This window comes from Helicoverpa armigera, chromosome 12, assembly GCF_030705265.1.
Source record: "Helicoverpa armigera isolate CAAS_96S chromosome 12, ASM3070526v1, whole genome shotgun sequence".
Lineage (NCBI taxonomy): Eukaryota > Metazoa > Arthropoda > Insecta > Lepidoptera > Noctuidae > Helicoverpa > Helicoverpa armigera.
The window spans coordinates 1,584,197-1,611,698 of NC_087131.1; the positions used below are offsets into that span (position 1 = coordinate 1,584,197).

General features: G+C 36.8%; 3 protein-coding genes across 4 annotated transcripts; 1 reads left to right on the top strand and 2 right to left on the bottom strand.

Annotated features, from left to right (window-relative positions):
- Positions 1-9,956: 9,956 nt before the first annotated feature.
- Positions 9,957-10,967, bottom strand: LOC110381690 (uncharacterized). Its single transcript, XM_021342074.3, has 2 exons — positions 10,685-10,967; positions 9,957-10,295 (listed from the first exon to the last, which is right to left on the bottom strand). Exons 1-2 carry the CDS (start codon positions 10,827-10,829, stop codon positions 10,054-10,056), a joined length of 387 nt encoding a protein of 128 aa, XP_021197749.3. The 5' UTR covers positions 10,830-10,967; the 3' UTR covers positions 9,957-10,053.
- A 2,499-nt stretch (positions 10,968-13,466) lies between these two features.
- Positions 13,467-25,100, top strand: LOC110381695 (titin). 2 transcript variants are annotated; one of them, XM_021342079.3, is made up of 5 exons: positions 13,467-13,632; positions 13,847-14,539; positions 16,067-16,130; positions 16,219-22,939; positions 23,233-25,100. In XM_021342079.3, the coding sequence occupies exons 2-5, from the start codon at positions 13,863-13,865 to the stop codon at positions 23,634-23,636; spliced, it is 7,866 nt and encodes a 2,621-aa protein (XP_021197754.3). In that variant the 5' UTR covers positions 13,467-13,632; positions 13,847-13,862; the 3' UTR covers positions 23,637-25,100. The 2 variants fall into 2 exon arrangements, with proteins under 2 accessions (XP_021197754.3, XP_049694972.2); XM_049839015.2 differs by having other exon boundaries at positions 13,850-14,539.
- On the bottom strand, positions 25,097-27,431 carry LOC110381694 (vacuolar protein sorting-associated protein 51 homolog). Its single transcript, XM_021342078.3, has one exon. It carries the CDS (start codon positions 27,289-27,291, stop codon positions 25,186-25,188), a length of 2,106 nt encoding a protein of 701 aa, XP_021197753.3. The 5' UTR covers positions 27,292-27,431; the 3' UTR covers positions 25,097-25,185.
- Positions 27,432-27,502: the final 71 nt, after the last annotated feature.

Genomic DNA, 27,502 nt, shown 5'->3' on the forward strand with positions numbered 1-27,502 from the left:
TTATTTCTTGATTTCCCGTCAAAAAAGAGGTAGAAGCATCCTATTTTGTAACGGATATTGAAAATACTTCCTAGAGGCAATCATCTGCCTAGCCTTTTCCTTACTATGTTGGGGTAGGTTTCCAGTCTCACTGGATTTATTCGGGTACCAGTGTTTAGAAGCACTGAGGATTTTTAAACAAACATTTTTATTATAAAAAAATAATAACAAATCTTTGGATGCGATCTGCCACTACGTCATGCGAACTTGCCGCATGATCAGGCTGCTAGTCAGACGTTCTTAACAATATTTTGTCTGCAAAGAGGTCATTAAACTCACATCAATGAAAACTACTTTCAATTTTGGACCAAAATCGGAAAGATTTTATGTTTCATACCATATACATCTAAAGGACACCTACCTAGAGGTAAACTTTTGCTAAAATATTATGTGACGTCATGGTTTGAGATAACTTACTTTACCGTCGTTATTTCAGGGTTAGAACTTTTTCGTAAACCCGCATCAGCATCGCTGCGAAAAGAACCCGTGGACGAGAGCTCAAAAGATAGTTTTCAGTGTTGCAGGACACGTGTTCTACTTCTAACTGAGCTCCAGAATTGATCATCTAACAAGCCGAAGTTTCACAGTTTTCTTTAACCCACCTGACGGCCTATCGCTCAATTGGTAATGACGACTACAACTGGGAACAGTCGGGAACGTCGGTAACTTTATGACAACACCCAAAGTGATCCAGGAATCAAACCCGTCACTCCATCAGCAGTCGCGCTCATACCTCTACAACTTGGTGCATCAGTTGACTATGTTGCTACATATACTTAGGTCATCATCATCATCATCTCAGGCATAGGACGTCCACTGCTGAACATAGCCCTCCCCCTTTGATCTCCACAGATACCTGTTGGAGGCGACCTGCATCCAGCGTCTTCCGGCGACCTTTATAAGATCGTCTGTCCACCTTGTTGGTGGACGTCCTACGCTGCGCTTGCTAGTCCGTGGTCTCCACTCCAGCACTTTTCGATCCCATCGGCCATCTGCTCTGCGAGCAATATAGCCAGCCCATTGCCACTTCAACTTGCTAATCCGGTGGGCTATATCGGTGACTTTAGTTCGTCTACGGATCTCCACATTTCGGATTCGAACACGTAGCGAAACACCGAGCATAACCCTTTCCACAGCTCGTTGAACGACTTTGAGCTTTGAGATGAGGCCGATAGTGAGAGACGCACACGTTTCGGTGCCGTAAGTCATCACTGGTAAGTGGTAACAGACATTAGTGAAGACTTTATCGTCTTGAGGCACTGAGGTATATTACATATTTTTTATTATGTAAAATTGCTTACCTATATATTTTATTATGACTTTAGTACCTAGACTTCCATCTTATATGTTTATCTAATCTAGTCATAACTATTTTTGTTTTGTGGTTTAAGTTCATCCACATGATGCGTAGGTATTGTATACCTAGAAGAAACGGATGAAAGAGAGATGATGGATGGATTATATGAAAACTATAACTGGTTAGAACTTTATTTTGGCACTTGTGAGATGACGGCAGATAGAGATAGGTACCTATGTTCATACATTTACCTAAAAATATGCTGAGCCAACCCCAAGTAAAATTGTGATAAGGCCTAGCTAGAGGATAATAAATGACTACCTGCCTATGCTTTGTTTTGCGATAAGAGATTAGACACGATTTATCTCGAGCTAATTATATAACCTGTGGCTAAGGTCAGAATTCAATCTCTTATCTAATATAAAGTCAATGGATAGATAACTTAAAGAAATCCACTGTTTTTTCTATTTTCGTCTATGATGCCAAAGTTATGAATGCAGCGACACATTGTAAGTCGTTGCAAAGCAAACAACTTTTTGCTACTGACATTTTTGAAGTATTTGCAACATATTTATATGTGCACAATGATTTACCTGATAAGATCGAACCTTGCAGGTAGTATTATAGCTATTAAACAGTGTTTAATACAATACGCGTAGTAATCTTCATACAATGATGTTAAATACGTTGATTAGTGTGTGGCGCAAGTTAAAGTCTGTAGCGGATTCATGATATCTAATTTGCGTAGCGACGACAGGCGCATAATGTTAGGTATTTAAGTACTACTACAGACGTAACATCTTCTTTCTCCTGCCCTGTTTCCAATTTTACTTGGGATCGGCGCAATATGTCATTCTCTTCCATTTTCCCCTGTCACTCGTCATACTGACACTCACTCCCTTCCTATTCATGTCATCTTTCAGGCAATCCATCCATCTTTTCTTAGGTCTTCCTCTTCCTCTCCATCCATTCTCCATCCCACCTCATTACATGCCCATACCACGACAATCTTCTACTTCTCATCTTTTCTGTATCTGGCGCTACTTACAGACTTAACATCTTGCAGTAAGTATGTTGATTAATCCCTATTTCTATCCCTACAGGAAGATTGAATGTTTTAATTTATTACCAAACCATAAAAAAATCTCTAAGTGGGTTCTCTAGCCCCTTCATATTCATTAATTCATCTCTATCTTCTATAATTTCATTTGCTAATATTGCAGTAATTGAAGAATTAATAAACCATTTCATCAAAAAACAAAAAACTGCATTAAACTTCTCCCTTACACTGCTTCTAAATTCAAATAAATATTCATCGTCCGTCGAATAGAATCGGCGTCTATCACACCGGACAGGCGGAGTCTCGCCGCCTATAAATCATGCTCTCTGCTTAACTTAATTGTTAATGGCACCTCTAAACGTGAACTGAATACCAATTGGTTCCTATTCGGTGTAAACGCAGCCAATATGGCGCATGGCGCATAGATCTTTATCAGTGGGCGTGGTTCGCTATAAAAAAGCTCTATATGACATAATAGGATAAATTAGTCAATTGTTTGTCTATTTTAAAAGCGGCATGCGAATTGCGGTAGGTAATCTGTCGGATTATCAATCTTGAAAGTGTTGCGTAGTTTCATAAATCAGATTGAAACAAGACTTCTATTCTAAATTTGGCTTAATGGTTCTGATTAGCATAGCAATCATCAATCTCTTGAAGTGCAATTAATTAAGTTCTCCATAACGGTCGGTTTTCCTCAAAGATCTAGTAGCGCCATTCGTACACAAAAGAAACAAAGATGAATTTTACTCGGTAAGTCTGATACTCTCCTGTTGCACCCACAGAGGGAGTCAACATTATCTAATCTTGAGAGCAAATACTTACATAGATAACTATTACAACGGGCACTATAGATGGATCATAAGTTTAGTTTTAGACCAGGGTTTTTTTATGGACACGCTAATTAAGAAGTGGCATAAGAGCTGAAATTGAAATGTATTTATTTGTCAGAATATAGGTATACCTATAGGCTGGCATTTTTTTGGAAAAATTAAAAAGGAACAAATACCTACTCTTCTCTATAAGGGTGACAAATTAAAAATATTGAACCTTTTAGATTTGCTATAGAATCTTTGGGGTTCGATCAAAGAGAGGTTCACCTATCTAGCAGGTCCTACCTACCATACCTGTCTATATAGCTTTTGTTGTACCTTATCTGCCTGCTTCTCATTCTAATCTATACTAATATACCTAATAAAGAGGAAATATTTTTTTGTTTAGAATATAGTTATAGTTTCAACCTGTTGCTCCGAAACTACTGAACCGATTTGAAAACTTCTTTTACTGTTGGAATGCCACACTCGTCCTGAGTAACAGATACAGCAGGTAGGCTGTATTTATCCCGGTACGGGCAATAGTTACCACGCGGGTAAAACTGCAGTAAACGGCTAGTAGATAATATCATGTGTCATATCTGTGGTCATATTGATATTTCAGAAGCGAACGATTCCCAAACTAAACTACTTAAGATTATGTCTAAACTATTTCAGTTGAACAGAGTGTTCATTCAATGGCTCTCAAGTTACCAAGGTCGAGTGCAATATGTTTTCTATTTTGAAATGTGATAAAAACATGACATAATTTGCTGTAACTGCAATCAAATCTGTAATTGTAGGTAGGTGTAGGTACATATATGGGGGTCCAAATGAAACAGATTAAGTTTTCAGAGGAACAGTAGGTACCTAAGTAGTTTCAGAGTGCTCATCTGATAATATTTTTTTGTATCGGTCTAGTTGTTCTGGAAATGATATACTTTTGTAAGTTAGTACAAGTCAAATATGGTAAGTTCTTAGGTAAATCGTGGTGGCCGAGAGCATTAAAGGATGAATGCGAGATGGTCCCAGCGGGTGGGTACCTATCTGACACATCATTAAAATCCTATGAGGCTATGCGTCAGTTGCACAAAGCTCCATTAAAGTTAAAGCTTCATAAAATCGATTGCTGTGACTTTTTATCTTGTTGACAAAGAAAGAGTTCAGCAATAGATTTAGAGAAGCTTTAACTTCAATGGAGCTTTGTGCAACTGACGGTAAGAGGTAATTATTCAAAGTTTAAGTAGGCAACAAGTACATTTAGGAAGCTTTGGAAATAAAAAGTCACAATTGAAACAAAGTTCTCATGCATCAAACAAGATATGGACAGTTCATTTATTTTCAGAGGTCTAGTTTCCATAGCCTGACGCCATCTTCACCTATTTTCTTTGCGACATTTTAGGTAGCCCATATAAAAAACAACGAGTAGATTACGTAGGTAGGTAGGTACTAACAGCAATAGGTAGTAATAAATAAATAACTTTTAATAAGCTTCAAAACCGTGTTGCTAACCGAAGCCACCGAGGCATCTAGAAGCCAGCTAGCTTAGCAATACCTAGGAATAATCTATTACCCGTACTGTGTAATAAACTAGCCAAAATCATTAAGGCGAGGAAGTGGTCAACAATAATTCCATAACCGGCACGCGCATCTAAGGCGCCAAAAGGGGTCGGAGCGTCTGAGCGGGGCGAGGATAACAATACGCGCGCTAGCTTATAACTAAAAGTCGTAAGCGACAAAATGGTTTTGTAATTTTAATATTTAGAAATGATAATTTAATAAAAATTCCTACTACCATTTTAAAGAGTATGTATATACTCAACTACTAAAAAAGTTAAGAGGCTTAAATCGGTCCCGTTTGCCCATAATATGTGAATCTCTTTTTAAAAAGAGGTATGTTTGATATATTTTTCTCTGTTATAAAAGTTACCTAATCATGTTTCTACAACTAACAAAATAAGGCTTATATCATGAACTTTCAGGTAACCAAGTTGTATTTTGATCCGTTTTGTATTTACTGAGAAAAATTGACATCCTTGGCGCCAAAAATTCCAATTCGTCCTCTTAAAACATCTATTAGGATGGCCTGCACGTCCAGGCGCCAGACGAATTTTGAATAAAATGTTCGCGGTGTGCATTTGTAAGCTCTTTTTTGTTAAGGCGAATATGCGATATTGATCGATGACCGATTAGGGATATTTTGGCGCCGTAATGACCCTTTGTTTGGAAGGGTAATGTAGAGGTTAATGTAATTACTTAAATAATTACGATCGATAAGCGACCTTTATCCCTTAGATAGCTAGTTACTTTGCTCAAGTAGTTGCATTTGGATTACGATCCCATTACCTACTCATCTTTTTATCGAGTGAACAGGGCCCCGATTCTCCTAAGTTAATAATGTCAAAATCGAATAGAAATCTAATCGCAATATGATTGTAATAGTAGTTTTAACCATATCGGGCATTCTGCTACTAATAAAAGACCAATCGTATTCGATTGACATTTGATTGGTGTGCGATTGGTCTGCTATTTTGATGATTTTGGTCTATGCGGTAGTTTGCTGTACAATCATTTGGCAATCGTAAATCATTTGCAGACAAAATGATTCATTATTGAATGACAGAAAAGGATAAAAACGTTTATTTCAAAGAAAAAAAAGCGGAATGCCACATACGCTTCAATCATAATCGAGTCGGGATTGGATATCAGTCGAATCGAGTCGAATGTGAATCGTATGTCGCTTAAGTAAAATTAGGAGACTCGGGCCCCTGGGGGTTCTCAAATTGAAGTTAAAATTTCTACTAAGTGGGTAGGTAGGTACCTACCTACGGGTAGGTAGGCATCATCATCATCACGGCAGAAAACCGGCTAGCATCGAAGGTACCCTGTGTAATAGAGATACACAATGCAGCCCGTAGTCTGGAAGTTGGTGATTCATTCACCCGTGCATCGGAGAGCACGTAAATGTCGGTCCTGCGCCTGATCTCTTACCCGTGGTGTCGGATTGCCGTCCCATCGGGCTATGTGAGTGAAGGAATAGGGAGTGCACCTGTGTCTGCGCAAATGCTCGTGCACTATAATATGTCCTGCGCAGCTGGCTGACCTCCTTCAATAAGAACAGCCGCCGTGGCCGAAATCGGCCGTGGACGCCATTACATTAATAGAGATAGCGCTATCATAATAATGACAAAACAGCCACTTGCGGACTGTAGTCTCCGTCGCAAAATGGGGAATATCAAAAACGATTTGATCTTAAAATGCGAATGATGTAACACGAGGTAGGTAGGTACTAGTATGCTAGAAAGCCAGATCAATCTAAGGATGTATTAGAACCAATGGCAAATCATAAAGAAGACATTTTTGCAGCTATTTGTCTCAAGAACAACTGCTCAACGGTGATGCGTTAATTGAAAATATAATAGCAAGCAAGGGGGTTGAAAAGCTCCATTTTATTTTATACGTAGGTAGTTTGAGTTTGATCTTCTAAGCATTTTCTCCTCTCGTTTGGGGTCGGCTTCCAATTTTAGCGGATGCAGTTGAGTACCAGCAGGGGTTTACGCGGAGTGGCTGCCTATCTCATCTTCTCAACCACTCGGTTACTTACCTAGGTACTCACCTAGGTAAGTAATACGGGTATACCTCTTGGTAAGACTTTGTGGCTGCGACTACCCCGTAACGAATTGTAAAGATATCCAAATGTATGCTTAACTTAAAGATCGATCGACGTCAAGAGCTCCTTAATAGACTGCTAAAATAATGCACTCAAAAATTAGGCATCCCCTTAAGTTTTATTAGTTTTAGATGAAGCTATTGTCTAACATATATACGACAAGCAGTTGCCGTGTTTATGGGGAGATAATCAATCACCTACACTCGATTTATTGCCGACAGCTAGACGGATGACGTCAAAATACATCGATTTATTTATTGTTTAGAATTAATTAAGCTAAGAACAGTCCTTATATGCTTTTATTTAAGGTCGATAATGCCTGAATTTACAGAACCGATTTTGAAAATTATTACCTACCTCGCAGGCCACGTTATTTGGATGTCTCTAGACACGCTCCTGGCAGACTTTCTTTATCGGGGTACGGGAAATTGATACCTACCTAGTTTTCTTACAACGAGGGTGAAACCGTTATTGACCACTAAAATACCAGCTTATCTGGAACTATCTGATTGTCTTTAGATAATACCCATAATTTTTGTGGTGCATTAATAATTATAACTTATAGGTTGGTCTGAGGCTTGTAAGTCTTTTGCATGAAGAGATGTAAATAATCTGGTTACCGATCCATTTTAAATACATGCAGATCAGAGACCCTCTTCTCTCTCTCTCTTAAAAGGCTTTAGGTACTCAAATGTCCGGACACCGGATATCAAAGTCCATTGTACCAAAATAAACATTCAAACACAGGTATAACAAACAACACATTTTTATTATAATGGGATGGGAGACTGCACACTGCACGTGCAGTGAATTTTCTGCTCGATGAAAAAATGTAGGTGCCATAAACAAAAGGAGTTTAAAGGAACTTTTGTAATATCAGACTTCTTTTTGGAAATCGACTGCTTTTCTTACAGAAACATATGGCCAGTTTTACCGGTTACTGAATCTCTGATAGCCTATCGGGATCTATAAGTACATATACGATATACTATACGTTTGGTTTTACACACAAGTCTCTGATAGAAATATATGGCAGAAGTTTTAAGCAGCCTTTATTTAGCAGGTTAGCAGATAGCATTACTGACACTTTATCGGTAACCAGTGGAACCGGAACTTAGACGCGGCATCACAGTGAAGGAACTAAATATTTTTGTTATGGCCTAGATTTAATTCCTGCACATCGCAAATACTTATGGACTTTCTTTCCTGGAGAGCCGATCCTGGCTGATGGAATGCGCTTTACCTAAACTTGCTTTCCATGAAAAAGGTTTAGGTAGGTAGGTATATGATTTATCCACGTCCGAATACGGGACCGGTCGCTAGTAAATTATACACTTGAATATGATATCCATCATTTTTATTATCATAAAATTCTTATAGTAGAAATAAGTATAAACTTCTATCTATAAAGTAAGAACTAATAATATCTAAGAATATATCCTAAAGCCTATCTTCCACTGCAAACTACCCTAACTTAACACGGCGTCTTTTATGCTACTGCTCCACCTGCGTCTTAACGCGTTAAATTTTGGCATTACGCAGATGTGGCCAACGTTTTAATGGCAATTTATACAAATGGCATTATGAATAGCATTAAACGTTAAGCGATAACTCGGGTGTCGGTTTTTTGGACACATCAAAGGGTTTTAGTGCGTAGCTTAGAGCGCTAAGTGATGTTGGCTACATTAATGCCATCTCATTGCACGCATGCAAGGACGAGTGTAGATACTTTGTTTAAGCAGTAACTGCATTTACGAGCACGGTAATGGAATGGTCAAATGAGAAAGCTTTAGTTTTTAGAATTATTTTGTGTGTCTGAGTTTAACCTCTTTAATGTGTGTTAACGCGTTACTTCATGAGGGATTAACTCTTTGCAGAATTGTACCTAAGTGTAGCCAACACGCATTTTTAATGCAATAAGTAACGTGTAGTTGGCCATTGACATTAACGTTAACGCTAACGCAGGTGGAGCAGGAGCATTAAAATTACAAAAAAAGCAACGCTTGCTTTAAGCTAAGGGCGCATCATACGATCAGTTACAAATCGAGCGATAAAACAGTACCTACAAATCGAACTGTAACATTAATCATTTATTCATCTGTTACTGTTACAGCCTTTTTATTGTCCCACTGCTGGTCACAGGCCTCCTCTCACACAGAGAAGGATTGAGCATGAATTTATTTATTCATCTACAGCAGTTTAAAAATATGTGAAAATATGTGTGGAACCCATAATTTAGTTTACATGCTAGTGGAAGATCAGCTTTAAGAGTCAACAGGTACCAAATTATAGCAACTATTCAGTGGGATAATGTCATACATAAACAAATTAAAATATTGAAAAATTCAATATTACGTACTAAACAGTTTTACAGGCTTGTGGTTACAAGAAACCACTTGGAAAACCTTGTATAATCGAAAAATGGGTGGTCAATATAAAAAATTTGTTTAACATGCTTTTCCAAACCCAACATAGGGAAAAGTCATCCAAAAATGGAGCATGAAATTGCGAAAAAAAGTTATCCAATAAGGGCGCTTTTATATTAGCCGAAATGCTTTGTCGTTTTGTTTATCAAGTCATAAAAGCGCAGCTACAACGCTGCTGTCGCGAGGCTAATGTGAAAGCGCCCTTACACATATATGATAAAAAGGAAAGATAAAGATATAGCATTATAAGAAAGATGAATTTTCGCAATTACACTGTTATTAATAGTTCCAGCTTATTTTCTAATTTTGGCAGTGTACAGACTATGTCTAAATCATCAAGTATCAACTAAGAAGTCTTGTCTCTGATCTAATAATGATACATTATTAAAAAGAAACTATTAAATTCTGCAATAAATAGTAAATTCACTCTTTAATAAAAGATAAAATACTATTTTACTATTCTATACTATTTTAGTGGAACACAAATTTTAGATCCTAATTTTAAGTTTATGGCAACGTGACCTGTTTTTAATTTAGAACTGCATTTAACAATCTCTATAATGCATACTTACACTACGGAAATTGGTCATAATATTTTTATAAATAACTTATTCTCCTTGAATATTTCAATACAAAAATCACATACAACCTTCATGATTAAGTCAGTAATTAATCAAAGAATTACATAAAAAATCAGCCCACCGTTTTAGGTAAAAGTTAAACCAGCCAGTATAAATGATTCCAAATTCAAATTATAATGCGAATTCCGAATCCAAAAATTGTTTCTCCATTATTTTTTTCATCTTCTCTGGTATTGGCACACCGGAGTGAGCAGGCAAAGGGCGTCGCTTCCATGAAGGTTTCTTCTTACCACTCTTGGTCACACTGCTTGGTACCGGAACTGATCTATTTTCTTTGGGTTTCGGTGAAGCTGCCTTCGGAACTGTGCTGGTCCGCTGCCTTGTTGTCCTTGGTTCCATGTTCAGTTTATTTACTGGAAATAATTTGAAAACTTTTATTAATATACAAAAGAGGTAAGTATTTTATCTTCAGAGCTGCAAGTAAAAAGGTAAGGTGGATGATTAAGAGTTGGAGAGCCTGTTTCACACTAAATGAGTACATAGGAAGCTGAAGACCATACTTAACTATTAAAAACAAAAAGTGATCATGTCCATAACATCCTTTACCTTTCAGTAGAACAGAAAAAAAACCTAGTACTTATTTTTATGTTACTTAGATTATCTACTCTTGCAAATAGAAAACACCACAAGATGACGAATTCGCGGCACTGCTTCTAAATATTGAAAGGAAAAATTTACACGGGTACTTACGCTTGCAGACAAATCAAGATAAAGGCAAGCAAAATAGAATGCATTTACTTACTTTTAAGAGGAGTTTTATCCACCGTCTTCTTGACCAAAACGGTTTTTTTAATCGCCCCAACCGGTGACGCTCTGCCTTTAGCTGGCAAGTCCTTCACATTACGCTGCACTTTAGTCGTCGGTTTTGGTGTTTCTCGGGGCGCCATTATTACACTTTTCTGAATAAACTCTTAATCTGTAGAAAGAAAAATAAAAATTATGAACAAATAAACGCAAGCAGCCACAGAGTAGGTAGCAGCTTTCGAAAATAACGTTCCTTTTCGTTTGATGTTTGATTGGTTTGACTTTGACAGTTACTGACATAATAAATGACGTTTACACATAAATGTTTACAACCATCGATATATATGTACTACGTACTAGATAGAACGTTCCGAACAAAAAGCTTACCACACTGAACTGCAGTGCAGACTATGCAGTGCCCAAAATGGCAAATCAGAGCGATTTTGACGCCTGCGTCAGATGGATGTCTATGAAACGACAATTATAAAATAGAAAATACATATCAAGGTATAAACTTACACATATAAACTATTCGAGAGTCAAGTTAGTAAAATTACACGCTGTTCATGCTATTACAACGCTTGTATATCATACTTTTCATTTATAATTCAATTTTACAAATATGCATTAATTTGTTCCCGCCCGCCATCTTAAATTATGGATTAAGAAAATCGTGCAGAAACAGATGTGCCATAAAACTGGCAGTAGGTAAAATATCAATGAAAACAGACTTCATTTTGTCATGGTATGTTCTTACTTTCAAGAAAAAATAATTAAATTCGCGAAAATTTGTGATAGCCCTCTTAAGAAAAAAAACATCGTAATTAATATTAAAAACTCTAAAAATAAGTTCCTGGTTTTAATATATTACATGATTTTGCATTCAATTAGATATAAATAAACTTTTTGATATATTACATGATTTCGAATTCACTTAGATATAAACTTTTTCCCTCTTATTATAAAAACTGCCGCAAGTAGTGGTTTAAACCAGACTGAAGACGTCTTGGTTTGTTACGGTACTTACGATAGTCTTTACATCCTTATTACAAAACGTAGACTAAGAGAAGACTGTTTGGTACTTCGATTTGTCTGTGTGTGTGTGTGGTTCAAATAATATCCACAGATTATAAGCAACAAATATTTAAATCATTCGTTCAATCGTTCCGAATTCTGTGCGCCGTTCCTTTTTACATTATTTTGTAAAGTATATTTTGATGAAAAATTAATAACTATGATAACAAAAAAAAAATATCTCTGCAGTTGAATATATTACTTTTTATTATTTAAAGGTAATTTTATATTTCTAGTATCTTTTAACGATATACATGATCCAATTATTCTCTTTTAAACAACTATCGAGTTTGCGCGTTTAGCGGAACGTCAGCGCGCGTATCCGAGTTATGTTTTGTTTTTAGGTTAGAAATAACTTGGATTATTTTCATCCCGATTTAAATGATTAAATAAGACGTTGTGCATCTAATTAGAACCTCTTCAAAATTAAGTGCACAATAACTTACACACAGAATATCGTGTGCATTAAATTACCAAAAGAAAATGAAACAACATAAAAGTACAAAATTATATTTTATTCCGATGTCTATTTATACAGTCAAACGCACTGATACATGTTGGACACTGTTCTTCATCACATAATCTTGTTCCCTTGCTCATCTTGGCATTTTTGTACCTACATTTTAGCAAGCTTCCAGTCTTTTACAAACATTGCATATTACTGGCAAAGATACGGCGTGCAAAACGCCAAAATAGTCTTGAATCTGTAAATAAACAGTAAACTGTATGATAATCTGATATATTTTCGAAGTTTCATCAAAATCCATGTGGTAGTTTATGCGTGGAACATAAACATCCATAATAAAAACTTCGACCCTTATATAATTATTAGGATGTTTTGGCAACTTACTTGCCCTGTAAAGGCTACGTACCTTATGGCGAGCCCAGTTGAGCATCATAGGATCATCATGGATTATCATCATGCATTCAATTGACTATTATTTCGAAAAACATAAATCGATATTTATATCGAAAATTGTCGTCAGATAATTTGAAGAGATTTTGTCGATGACGCACACTGTTGGGTCCCCGGACACTCTCAATAGTATTCTAACACATCCAAGTATTCCAAATCACACATATTTATATCCACTTTCGTTTTTTTCATCACAAAACAAATAACCTCAAAAGTAAATAATGACGGAATTTGACGTTTGTCGACTAAGTACTGCAGTTAAACTAGGGGGCTCGATGGTTTATCTTTTGTACTACAGATAGTAATAGGACTTGCGATAAACTGCGTTTTGTAATAACGTTTTTTCAAGGTCGTACTTACAGCTGGATTAAAGGTAGTACAAAAGCCGATACTTATTTGATACCGCGTTTTATAATAAGAGGGAAAGCGTTTAAAACAATTTATTTATGTATGATTTAATATTTGAATCACAATTTACGCGCCAATACGAGTTTAAAGATAATAATTACTTTCGTAGCCACATCGCACGGGTCATTGACATTGCCAAGCGATAGGTAGGTTTTGCATTATCAGCAGCATCCATTACGGCGTAAATAGTTGCCAGACTAAAAAAATACTAGATGAATACACAAAATAGAGACATTTAAAAAGCATATTAGAGAATAATCACTACATTTCCCTAAGCCAATAACAATAACGAATAATTTGCCTATAATTAAATTCGGAAAAGATGTTGTAAATCGTGAAAGATATGAATTTTGCAATTTTTTATCAACATAATGACATGCAAAATAACGGCAACATCGCTATTTGGCGTCCATCTTTAATCTTTTGATGTGTTGTGTTATTTTAACAAAATTGTAATAAAATTGTTATTATAACTTCTACAAATAATTTAATACACAAATTGTATTCAAAAGTTTAATCTGACAGCTATATCATAAAATAATAACTTGGTACGATGTGATTTATTAATTTTTTATCGAAAGTGTCACAGTATCATTAACGTTTGTTCTAAAAGTTTCACTGTTCTTTGCTATTGACCTAGGTGCTAATTAATCGACCAACCTTCAAATGTTTTCATTAGCTTTCTTATAATCGGTAAAGTGTATTCGCGCTGTGATTATAAACGTGCATTGTTACTAAATTGTCGTTTTCCTGTTGTCGCAGCAGATGAAGTGTGCAAATGGATAGGTTGAGCCACTTGCGGGGAGAAGCGGGGGGCTCGCGGGACTCCACGCTCGACACCACGTCCCCGCCGAGCGAGGGCTTCATGACCGCCAACGAGAGCTCCTCCAAGTACTTTTCTCTGTCAGAAGTTGACTCTGTTGACTCAACATTCGACATTTCTTCTATAAAAGATGTGTCGCTGGCGAGCACCACCACTGACTCCGAAGGGACCATGACGAACGCGGACGACCTGATATCCAATCTATCGCCTATTGGTAAAAAGAGTGATATGCTAGATAGCTACAAAATAGGTAAACAGATTGAAGCAGCAAACATTTTGTCTGGAGGTGTTGACATATTTGATGATAATGACAATTCTTATGATGGCGATGAGCTGGTGATTGATGACAATGTTGATGTTGATGATAAGTCTAATTCTGAGCTGAAGGATGCGGAGGGAATGGAGTTTAAGTCTGAGGAGAATTTGTTAGAACCTACACTGATAAATGAGGAGACGGATATAGCTAGTAAAGATACAGAAGTGGTGCTACAAATTGATGGTAAAAACGTAGATGCTATAGATATTGGTAATGGACTGTACTTGTATAGGAAGGAAGGACAGGAAGAGCTGGCCGCTGTTCAGATTATTGATGATGATCAGCAGCAGACTAGCTTCAAATTCCTGAAAGTCCGGTGAGTCTCTAATTAGACTTTATTCAACTGTACATAACAAAAAGATGTAAACAAAGCACACGTAAACAATGATTTGTGCTTGAAACTTTACCTACAAAACAAACTATTGTTATGCTATTGTCTATTAACTTTTTGCAATATTTAGTAGAATCCTATAAGAATAAGAGTAGACCCCATCCATTCATTTCTTCTATAAATAAAACCATGGTGTAACTGGAACATCAACATAACCTGACCTCATTAGATCTAAAATTAAACCTTAAAGCTCTTACAAGTCAACTCTCTTTTCATAAAGTAAGAAGTCTATAACAAGTTCATAGAGGTACAGTCCTAAGCAGTAGTATTTCCCTATAACAAAATACCTACTTACCTCATAGAAATAGGTCACAGATAAGAGAATGTTCAATTGATTTTTGGTACTGTAATTCTGCTGAGAAAATTATTTACTTCATTATATACAAGTTTTAAAACCAGTAGTAATTAATACTTCCATAATTATAAGATAGAAGTAACGCTTTGTGTTGATATCTAATATTAGAAAATTATTTATTTATTTGTATTACAATTCTCTTGATAAGCAATGGTTATCTTCATTCTCAAGTTTATTATTTATGTTATTTATAAAAATATTTGTGATAGATTATTTTCATTAGGAGAAAAATAAACTAACTTGGCTCAGAATTTTCTGTCTGAATAAGATTTATTTATCTTAATTAACAATCTATTTAAATAAATAGTAAATTACTTTAAAAAATAATTATCAATGGACTGCTTTCATCTCATTAAGAAATTAGTGTGTATTATGCCTATTAATATCACATTATCCATTTAGGTTTTATTTTGAATTTGTGATGAAATCCCATACAAACAACGTGTTTTAATCATTAGTGCAAATAACAGTTGATAATCACTTGGTTATCTTTTTTACAATGCAGTTATATATTTTGAAATCAAGCAGGTGTAATCATAATCATAATAAATTAAACACTAATAAAATCACTGTTATTTATATAGCTGTAAAATATTTAGCTTGGGTGTTAAAATAGTAATTGTTATTCATTGTATGCATGCTGTACATGAAATTATAATTTCATATTGCACACTGGATTGCAAATGCTCAGTTTTTTATCCTCAAAATTTTGTAAGTACGCCAAACTTAATTTTAAGGCATAAAAATATAACAGGTACCACAAACTTAAAATTTGACCAGGATAATTATGGAGAAAATTTTTAGCTCACACAATTTATTTATAAACAGCATAATCCATCTTGGTGAAAAATCTCACAGACCACTGCTGCACTGTCTCAAAATATCTACTTACAATAATTTTTACAAGATCAGGCAGCAGCTCTGTCCAACACTCTTGTTAAGCCCTAAATCTAATGATGATTTCAGAATGTCAAGTTACTTGCACGTCCACTTACATCACAAGTGCCCCTTGATACTAATCTTGTACTTAATGATTTTCTTGACTAATATAATAACATGTTATGGAGTGGAGGAATCATTTCTTATTGTGTTTTCAGTGAAAATGCTGAAGGTAATTTAGAAGTTTATGAAGAAATAGAGATAGAAGTACCAAAAGAAGTGGTAAGCAATATTCTATTAACACGGTTTCTTATTATAAATATTTGTTAACAATAAACCAATTGACATACAAACATTTATCATTTTCCAGCCTGCAAAAGAAGGGAAGATGGCAGATAAGAAGATATCATCACATGTGCCTATAAAGGATATCAATAAAGTTATAAGTGAGTCTGCCTGCAACAAAGTTGCTGAAAGAAAAAATAAAATACCAAGAAAAGAACCAATTTTAACAACTACCGAAGTTGAACTTGATGGTAATAAAGAAACATCACCTGATGCAAAATCTGAAGTAAATATAAATGGAAAAATGATGAAATTTAGTGAATCGCGCAAATCTCCAGTTATAGGAAGTTTTACACCCATGACATACCACTCAACACCAAATAAAGAAAGAATACCACTAACTAAAACTATGGTTGACCAACAACTTCACCCTAGTAGACATTCTGATAATGTTAAGAAAACAATAGAAGTACATACTGATAGTAGTAAACAAAGAACATCAGAAACACCTACCAAAAACAAAGAAGAAGATGACAGTAAAGTCACTGAAGTAGAAAATATTGATACAGATCTTGTCATTGATGAATCAGTTGAAAATGTTACTGTAGCTGAAGAAATAGATAAAGAAACCGTAGATATAAAGAATACTGAAAATACTGAACCTAAAACATCGGAGTCAAGTAATAAAGAAGTTGCGGGTCAAAAGTGTAGTACAGTTACTGACAAATCTGCAGAAAATTTAATTGAAAAGCCAGAGAAAGTTACTGGCAAATCAGAAGGAAATATAATTGAAAAGCCAGAGAAAGTTACTGGCAAATCTGAAGAAAATATAATTGAAAAACCCGAGAAAATACCTGAAAAATCTGAAGAAACTGTAATTGAAAAATCTGAAGAAAATGTAATTGAAAAGGTAGGAAAAGTTGATGATAAGCCAGAGAAAGCTGCCAATTCACCAGTAGCTGATTTAAATAAGGAGAAAGATATATTAAAGGAGGATGTACCAATGGAAGTTGATGAAGTGAAGAAACAAGATAATAGTGAGAATATAGTAAATGTAGATGAAATTAAGATATTAGATACAGTTGAAGATACTGTTGATAAAGTTGAAGAAACGATTGAAGAAGTTATTGAAAGCGATAGTGATAATCAATTAAAGATAGATGAAGTTATTGAAGTAAGTCAAGAAGAAGTTAAGATTTCTGAGCCTATTCAAATAGTTAATGATGATGTTAAAATTGTTGAAGTAAGTGATACAAAAGATAAGGATATAATAGCTAAGGACAATACTCATGGTGATAGTCAAGAAGAGACCAAAGTTGAAGAAATTATTTACGATATAACAGACCAAGAAAACGATGAAATTGTTATCATCGACGATAGTGAAATAGATGAAACAAAAATTGAAGAATCAACATCAGTAAATGAAAAAAGTGATAAACAAGCTGAAGATGTTGTTAATAAGGAAGCTGAGAAATTAGTAATAGATGTGACAGCTAAGAACGGGGCAGAAGATAAACAACACAAGAATGTTCAAGACAATAATAAGAAGGGTGCCGAGAATATTGAAGCTGATTCCACGTCGGCAGTTACGGCTGATAGTTCTACAGAAAAACTTGAAAAGGATGATACACCTACTGCGAGCGAAACCGTTAAAAATAATGTGTCAAAAATACCTGTGGCTAAGCCAGATACTACTAAAGAATCGAAAAAAGAAGAAATTAAACCAACTAGCAGTACATCTTCGGTAATGAAAGCAATTACTAAACCTACTGATTCCAAACCGACAAACTCGGCTGATTCCAAACCTACAAACTCTGAAAAGAAAGTTGAATCAATTGAAAAGCCTAGTACTTCAGTCAAAGAAGTAGAGAGAGTCAAAGAAGATATTGTACTAGAAAAGGAAATTCCACATTCGCATATACCCATAAAAGAATTACCAAAACTGACAGCAACCAGTACGCTCAAAATTCACGAGCGACCTATACTTGTTCCTGAAATAAAACCTGTCAAGAGACCTATTGTGACTTCTGCAGCTCCTTCTAAAACAGACAAAGTAGAAAATAAAAAAGAAAATAATGTTCTAGAAAAATCTCCCAAAAAAGAAAGCAAGGAATTGAAACAACCTATCCCAATTGTTGAATCTCAGCTTACTGTAGTACCAATGGTAGTAGACAGTAGCACCAATGTCAAAATGGAAATTGCTGGAAAAAGTAATGTTACTGTTGCAAAGGTATCTAGCAAGGATGTGAAAGAACAGAAACATATCCCACAAAAGTCGGCACAACCTATCCCCGAATCAAAACCTTTATCAGTCACTAAGAAAGAAGAAAAACATGAAGTAAAGGTTAAGCCTAAAGATACAACTGAACCAGCCAAGAGCTCCAAGGATATTAAAGTTAATAGAGTGCCAAAAGACGAAGATGTTCAACCCAGTTGCTCAGGCACACAAGACGTCAGTAGTACATCAACTGACAATGTTCCTTCGCAAAGCAGTGATAATAAGAATGAATCCGAAGATAACAGGGAGGATTCAAACGGAGAAGAACCTAAACCAGGTGGAAGCAAGAAGGCTGTACCTTTCGGTAAATGGACAGCTACTAACAGAAAAGAGTTTTTGGATAAAATTAAGAATAGAAATACAACCCCTGTCACACCAGCTGTTCCCTCTACAAGTACGAATCAGCTGAAGAATTCTAATGATCTTAATAGAAGAGATGTTTTGCAGAAAATTGACAGTCAAAGACAGTCGAGCAGTGCAGCAGCCTTAGCAAAAACTCAGGAAGCAAATAAAGTTGCTAAAAATGAACCTGCATTTAGCAAAGTCAGCCTAAATCAAAATAAAGAGACTAATCAAGAAAGCAAAACTGTTAAAGTTGAGAAAGTTAAAGAAACATCTGAAGCTGTGGCTGAAAAAGCCCCCGTTAAACAAGAAGTCACAAATAATGAGCACGATGAAACATCTCAAGCTGCAAATGTTGCTAATGTGAAAAAAGATCCCGCTCAACAACGCACGGAAGTGAATTATCAGGATTTGATTGATAAAACTATTGAAGACATGATACACAGAAAAGTTGCACCTCCCAAAGCTATTCAAGAAGAACCAGATCAAAGTTCGGCCAAGGACCCTAATGCCAATCAAAATGTCAAATATCCTTTGAATTACGAGCCTACTGACCGAGCCACTCTCGATGAGATAGAAATGAAAATGAACGAATTACATGGTATTCCGTTTATCGAAAGACCTCCACATGAATTACCTGTAGTGCCTATCGCCGATCCCAAACCTAAAGTATTTACTAAAGCTGAAAAGGAGAAGCCGGCGGTCCCAAGTAAAACTACCAAAATACCGAATCTCCTACCATTTTCAAATAAAGTCCAGCAAAAGATTGCAAAGGATAGTGTGATAGAAGTGGACTCTGAAGAAGAAATAATAGAGCATGAGCCTATAACGGGAGATATTAATGTGAATAAGAAAATTGTAGCAGCTAAACTACTACCTAAGGATAAAGTCACGATATCTCGTGTAAGCACGGATAAAGCCAAAGCAGATGCTGCTAAAAAAGAATCGATTATCACTGAAAAAGATTTCGATAAATTCGCAAGACGAAATTCCATAACATACGAGAATCGTCTTACTGTGAACTTCGATAATAAGGAACCGCACAATGTTATCAAAACAGTTGTAGAGAAAGATCCTTATCCTAAGAGTTACTCTAGAAATGACATCGCTCGTGCTGAACCCAAGGCTAAGATGCCATATAAATATCAAAATGTGAGGCAAAGTATACAACCGCCAAAAGTACATGCTACAAACAAAGTAGGTGCAGCTACCGAAGATTCTTCTAACAGAAATCAGTCTAAGCTACAAAAAGCATATCAATCAGCTTTATCCGCCAAACGCCAAAAAGAATGCCCCATTACAATAATAGAAGATAAACCAGTAAAAGTAGTATTTATGGACAATATGGAGTTTGTTCCAAATCAATTAAACGTTCAAGGTCAACAACTTTCTCCTGCCAAGAAAATAGTCACAGAACCCGACGATATAACTGTTAGTACTCTTGATTCTTTGGAATCTGATGTGCTTGATACAACTGATGACGCAAAGTCTCAGGAAGAAGTTAAAACCAAAACTAAGCATCAGAGGAAACAAGTGTTGACTCCAGTTGATGAACCAGAATTGGAACTGATTGAACCAAGAGACCTTGGACTTGAAGTGTCACCCAAAAAGAAAAGGAAAACCGAAGAAGATAAAACGGATAACAAAGTCAAATACCCAATGCGAAAGAAACATTATCTTCTCGGCTCCAATGCAGCAGATGATAAATTCCAAAACACAACAGATGTTATCAAAAATCCTCTCAAAGAGACCATAAACCGCAATGATAATGGTGTTGCGCACAAAAATGCTGTTTCAGCTATTGACAATTTAGTCAAAGCTGCTGAATTACTTGAACACTCAGAAAACTTAAATATTATTGACTCTCCAAATCCGGATAGCCAACAAAGTACTCCTGTTAAAAGGGGAAGAGGTCGTCCGCGAAAATATCCTCTACCTGAAGGAGCAGTTGATAAAAATAAAGTGCCAAGCCCCCAAAAGAAACCACGGTTAATAGATGCCAAAGTTCCAAAACGTGATGTAGTGACAACGACGGACGATGATGATAGCGATGATGAAATTATCAAAGAAAACTGGACGATGGGGAAAATTAATGAAAACATCGTGTGTCCTATTTGCAACAAATTATTTAGAACAGAAAACGTGGTGTTTAAACATGTTAAACATTGCACCGGTCCTTCGCCGAGTCGTTCTGGCTCGGACAAGAGAAGTCCTAGGAGAATGAGACCATCTCAAGAGTCAGATTCCAAGTCGCAAGGTAGTCAATCCGATGACATGGATATTGATGACGATAAACCACTCGTTGTCAGAAAAGAAACTCCCAAGAAGCGTAAATCCAAAGATTCTGTGTCTAAACCTAATGATATTGACGATGTGATCGTCATTGAAGATACGCCACCGGCTAAAGAAAAGCCTGAAAAGAAAGATAAAGAAGTTGATGAAAGAAAGGTTCACGAGTCAAGAAAACCTAGAGCCAAAATCTTTCACAGCAGCAATGACCTGGTTTGTGAATTCTGTGGCAAAACATTTAGGCAACTATCTTATTTGGTTAGTCACAAATTACAGCACAAGAAAGATGAGCCAAAGAAAGTGGAAAAGGAAGCTCCGGTTGCAAACAAATCTGTATACAGCTGTGAAGTTTGCAAGAAAGAGTTTAGGAAGCTTCATCATTTAGTTCAGCATCGGATCATTCATAACCCAAGCTCTGCGCCTGCGAGGTCTCTAAGGAAAAGTTCCTCAGAACAGTCCGATACTAAGATTGAAAAGGAACCGGCTAGTGCTAAAGCGAGCGAAGACGCCGGTGCAGGGTTCCGCTGTGAACCATGTGATAAATCGTTCAGGAAACTGCACCATTTAGTGGAGCACAGAGAAACGCACGACGGAATCAACAGACAGAAAATCACGCCTGTGGTTGAGAAACAAAACCATGTTGAGAAGGAAAAACCCATTACTTTGCACCAATGTGAGGTTTGCAAAAAATCGTTCAGAAAGCTACATCACTTAATTGAACACAAAGAACAACATGTTGAAACAAGTTCAGAAAAATCTGATGACAAGAGTGTCAAAAGCTCGCTGTCCACTAGAGATATAATACACGAGTGTTCACTTTGTTACATGGTGTTCCCGAATGAACATTCGCTGAACAAACACACGATTATCTGTCAAAGAAAGAAAAGACAGTCAAAGCAGAGTAAACCAGCGGAAGAATCTGAGGTAGTTGAATCAGTTGAAGAGACAAGTGAGTCTCCTAAAATTGAAGAAAAACTTGACGACGTAGATTCTCCAAAACCAGACATTGAAGAGGTAAAAGATGAAGACAGTGAACTGGTGATAGTTGAAAAGGTGGAACCGCCTAAAGAAACAACACCCACACCGGTTGAACAGAAGCCCGTCGAAGTTGTTCAAGAGAAAGAAAAAGAAACAGAGACAATTCCACAGAAAGTAGAAACAAAATCCATCGAGCCACCAGTGGTTCCTGCAAAGAGAGAATTTGAAGAAACAAAAGATATCAAAGTAGAATCTGAAGAACCAGAAGTACCAGAAAAGATTAAAAAGGTTGAAGTTAAGGAAACTAAAGTCCACGAAACGCCCAAAAAGAAAATCCTTAAGGATAAATCGGCAGTCAGTGCTAGCAAACGTGTGAAAACTACGGCGGCACCAGTGCACCAGGAATCTAAGCCAGCAGTAGAATCGAGCGATGACGACGAAGTCCGGTACATGCTCAACCCGAACTTCAAAGTCGAAGACACGGCTGAAGAAAAGGTCTTCATGAAGGTGAGAGCCAACAAGCGCAGCTCCTTACAAATAGAGCGGCCGAACTCCAAGGACCTAGTCAAGAGAAGGACGTCATTACAGCACCCGCCCAAAATACTGCGCCTCAAGCCCAAAGTCGTGGAAGCCAACCCGGTTACCGTCAAACATGTAGCCAAAGCGCCTAAGTTAGAACCAGTGCCTTCGACTGACTCTGACGACAGCGAAACTGTAAAATACTCGTTCCCAAAAACCATTCCTGAAAAATCAACGAAACCCGCACAAGAGCGCACACCTAAAGATGTAGAAAAGAAAACTCAAAAGAAATCGTTAGCTGATAAGAGAAAGTCTTTGAGCGGCATTGCCAAGAGGAAATCTTTGGGCAAAGCTGTCACCGCCAGGCACAAACCGTCGCCCGTCAAGCAGATCAAGAGAAGTAAGTTGTATTTATTTTGTAATTTTGAATCGTATTTATTTCCTAACTTGTAGTACCAATTTTGACATATTGGTAACATAAAACTTGATCGGGAATTTCCTTCGGGGATTCTGTAGTAATTAGGAAAAAAACATCATACATCATCGGAGTAAACACATATTTATTCACTGTTTCTCTAGAAAAAACTTCTCTACAAAATAATACTTGAATGAACTATTCAGCTTCCTGTTTCCTCGAAGTTATCCTTATCAGCATAACTTATCGGTACTAATTAGCACATTTTTCGTTCCCAGGAACATTAGAGGTGGAGCACCGCTGCGACTGCGGGCAGCTGTTCAGCAGCGCCGCCCTGCTCGCGCGGCACACCTCCCTCGCGCACACACCGCCCCGCGTCAGACGCCGCCGCGACCCGCCGCCCGACCCGCACCCGCCGCCCGACAAGCCCGACAAGCACAAGCAGGCCTCGCGCAAGTCCAGCGCCAGGAGCGACAGCAGCACCTCCACCAAACCGAACAAACCCGAACCAAAACCGACGAGAAAATCTCTCGACAAAGACCCCAAACCGCCAGCCGACGCCAAGAAACCCAAACCTGAAAAGTCTGAGGCCAAATCCAGCGTCAAACCGAGAAGAACGCCCGCACATCGAGGTGTCCCCGTACCAGAGAAAATGAGGAAAATAATGCAAAAAAATAAATAAATGTTTTAATTATAGAGATTGGTTCGCGTTACGAAGTTGGACTGAAGTAGTTCCCCTAGAATTCGGGACGTCGTTAGTGAGGGGACGCTAGTACTGTTTAGATAATATCACGCATCACAAGGCTCACAATCGTAACAAACGGACCATTGTTAAATAAAAATATTTTTACACGTTTGATGGAACGATACGTCAACAAACAATATTTTTATCGTGAGTCGGTTAGTTAGGCGTTGATCTTGTCTATATGTAAATGAGAACTTAAATAATAAGTATATTTTGTCAATTTGTTCTAGAGTTTAGATATTATGTATGTATAAGAGTAAATATTTATGTTTTTATTAGATTAGGGATAATCATTTTCGTTGGCATTATCGGTTAGCCCGCTGTAATTTTCAGTTAAACTGTAAATGTTCGCCATTCTACGATTCTTGATTTCGAAATGATAAGCAGAAATATTGCAAGAAGGTGCAAACTTTTGTTGTAAAATTATATTAGATTAACAGAGTTCTTAATGAAGTTAATAAGTAATGTTTGGTGGATTCTAAATGAGCTTATTATTGAAAATGTTTTATATATTGATTTGAAAGGAATTGTAATATACAAATGCTTATAATAAGAATTATTGAGCTTCCCGATTGCGGAGTTTGGGTTATTTAGTGCTTCGTAGTATGTTTTCATCATTATTGTAAGGGATTAGAGGAATTTGATTGACCAGATTTGTCTAACATTATTACTGAATTTATGTAACAGCACATCTTGATATCGGATATTTTAACACTTCGAGAGTAGTTCCAAAACTTGCTGTTTTATATGAAGGTTGCCGGAACATTTGTGCATTCTTGGGAATAATTCGAATAGTTTCTATTTTGTATCGTGATTGCAGCCTTTTGGTGCACCACCAACTATGAAATGTAAATTACTCGAAAATCCCACAGCACATTACCATGTTGTTGAAATATTAGCAATTATTCTATTTTACCATATACATTAAGCATAAATCAATTCAATCGTTGATGTTAATACAAGCGTGGTGTAATGTTGACGTGTTAGTTGCAATATTCATCAAATATATCAAAGTTGAAGTTAATTGCTCGATGTTAGCCCGTGTCGAAGATTTATCCAAAATTCTGACCAATGTGTCGTGTCTTGTTAGTCTACGAGTAGTCATACAATGATACTCCCCAAATTTATAGTGAACTAGGACCAAAATATATCAATTTCTCTCGTTTCTAATGGTAATAATATATTATGTTGTTTTTAATTTTAAATAATGTTTATTCCACTCTCGTGACTAACAGTGTAAAATGTAATTAATTGCTAAAATATAAAAGAGTAGTCCGTATTGTGAGATTTATGTTTTAGAAGCATTTAACATAAAATTTTATATATGTAGATGATATCATTATTTTTAATATGATGATGCAATTTTGATTAATGGGTTATAAATAAATTGTCTAAAATTTATTATTGTTTCTTTATTTTTACATCTAGACATCCATAAATATACATATTGGCTAAATAGAGATATTTGAATAATAATTCGATATTTTTATCCTCTTTCGCAAATAATATCTACAATGCTAGGTTCCATCAGCTGTGGGTCTACGCATCTCAGTTGCGCAGACGCAAGTGCGTCTTCTAGCAGTGCATTCAGCAACCGTTCATCATTGCCCATACAGGACAACCTTTGTTGGAGGAAGTGCACATCTACTTGCAACTGCTGCAAGCCGTGTTTGCCGAAAGTACGCAGTCTGACGCACTCCACCAATGCCTTCAGAGCTACCTTCAAGGCTCCATTAGATAACGCGGCCCTGTCTGCTCCAGCTGGGCTGAACACTTCAATTCTTTCCGAGAATATTCTGTTCAGAGGTGAGAACGATGACGGCGCGCGCGACCAAATTGTACGTCGACTGGAATCGCTCGAAGGTTTGATGCTAGTCGGGAACAGTTGCGACGCCGCGCTGTCTGCACTTGCTAAAGTTTCGACCACTCTGCGGCACACAGCCCTCGGTCCGCGAGGCTCCGGCGCTCTCAACCAGTCTCGAGCCAACACCGATACCCTCAACATCTGTGCTGCTGTCTGCCCAATAAATACCACTTCAGCATCCAAAGCGGCCTGAGCAGCTGTAGACAGGTGCACCATAGCACTGTTTGTGTCCTTATTCTCAACTGTTATACCAGGAGCAGATTCTTCTAACAACTTCAGCAAATGAGTGTGCAATGTTGAAACACCACTCTCCTGCATTTCTAAACATAATTTAGCTAAAATTAATAATAATTCAAAGGGAATGTTGTTATTTGATGTTTGTGTACAAGCCATCTTTTTCACCATGTCCGATAGGTTGACCATGGTCTCTGAAATGACTTTCCAGCATGTTTCAGCAACAGCCTTAGCGCACCACGGTTTGAGACCAAATGAGAGATTGTTTTGTAGGAATGCCATCAGATCTAAGAGTGAAGCTTGAACTTTCTGCATCAAGTATACTTGTAAAGAGTTCAGGATATCTTTTAAATCTGTAGTATCGGTACCCTTGCTCGCCAAAGATTGTCTCACTTTTGTCAAACTGTCTTTGAATTGAGACTGGATGGAATTATACTGTATTGTAGCTTTGTGGTTGATACACTGTATGACAACATCAATAGCTTTGTTAGACATGGTATCACTTGCAATAATCTCAGTCATAGCTTGCAGTTTCCTGAAGAACTTGTCAAGTCCCCTGATTAATATTTCAGTACCAATATTGTCTGGTCTCTTCACAACCTCTTCAAATAAATTGAATACTTGTAACATGATTTTGTCAGCAAAGTCTGGAATGTTAGTACTCTCTTTGTCTTGGAACATTTCATGGTAGCATGATATGATAATGCCTAGATCAGCTAGAAGGGTATTATTGCATTTTTCTACCCATTCTAGTATATCAGTGCTTTCTACCATTGCACTTAGAGCTTGCAGGTGCTGGTCAAGCCGGCTTTCAGAGCAGCTGAGGAATATATCCTGGAGAGAAGAGTCAGTTTCTTGTAATTGCCTCAACAAACCCACACTTTCGGCTAATTCAGATGCTGATGTATCTGGACTAAGCAGTCTTTCTCGTAATGTTTTCTTCAGCCCATAGATTATTTCTGAACATTCAGTCTGAATGCTCTGGAAAGATGGTTGGTTACCATACTTTTGCAGTACTCTTTGGGCGTGAGTGTAATCATGGACTGCATCAGCATATCTGCCATCTTCAATGGCTTTGTTAAGTTGAGAAGGCAGCAGGAACAAGAATTGTAGTTTATCTAACAATTGCCTCGTTCCACAAAGTCTGCTAACATTATTTCCACTTTCTCTTAAAGATTCAGATATCTGAGCGCTAAAAGAAGTGATTTTGTTCATATTTTCACTTAATTTGTTCATTTCTTCTTGCATTATCTTGAAATCTGTTCGCATTTTGCGCACGGTTTCCGTCGCAGAGATAAACTTGTTATAGTTCTCATAAACTAAGGTCTGCATCTCTGACTGAAGGAACTGGCTCTGGGTGACTACCTCAGCTTCTTTATCCATGACTTGCTTCAACGTAGCACATTTTAACAAGCAATCTAAATACATATCTGGGTTGAAGTTACTTCCGTCAATATCTAGAGGGTTTTCCTCTTTCTCTTTCGTTTCGGCCATTATAAAGGCGCTTTTTATAAATAATGATGTCTTAATGATAGTAGAAATAGCTAAAACGACACCACTTTAGCGTTAGTTTTGTTTATTTCCACAAATTAATAATTCGCTTTCGTTTGTTCTGTTTTGACACATAAATGGCACGTTTGACATTAAGATTCTTGACAGTGACATGATGAAATAATAATTCATTTCACGCATTTGTTATTTCATT

Bases quoted from the DNA above. Each gene is read 5' to 3' on its own strand.
- LOC110381694 (XM_021342078.3), bottom strand. From the start codon at position 27,291: ATGGCCGAAACGAAAGAGAAAGAGGAAAACCCTCTAGATATTGACGGA.
- LOC110381695 (XM_021342079.3), top strand. From the start codon at position 13,863: ATGGATAGGTTGAGCCACTTGCGGGGAGAAGCGGGGGGCTCGCGGGAC. The intron at 14,540-16,066 runs GTGAGTCTCTAA...TTGTGTTTTCAG, and splicing joins TTCAAATTCCTGAAAGTCCG to TGAAAATGCTGAAGGTAATT. The intron at 16,131-16,218 runs GTAAGCAATATT...ATCATTTTCCAG, and splicing joins TAGAAGTACCAAAAGAAGTG to CCTGCAAAAGAAGGGAAGAT.
- LOC110381690 (XM_021342074.3), bottom strand. From the start codon at position 10,829: ATGGCGCCCCGAGAAACACCAAAACCGACGACTAAAGTGCAGCGTAAT. The intron at 10,296-10,684 runs GTAAGTAAATGC...AATTATTTCCAG, and splicing joins GGATAAAACTCCTCTTAAAA to TAAATAAACTGAACATGGAA.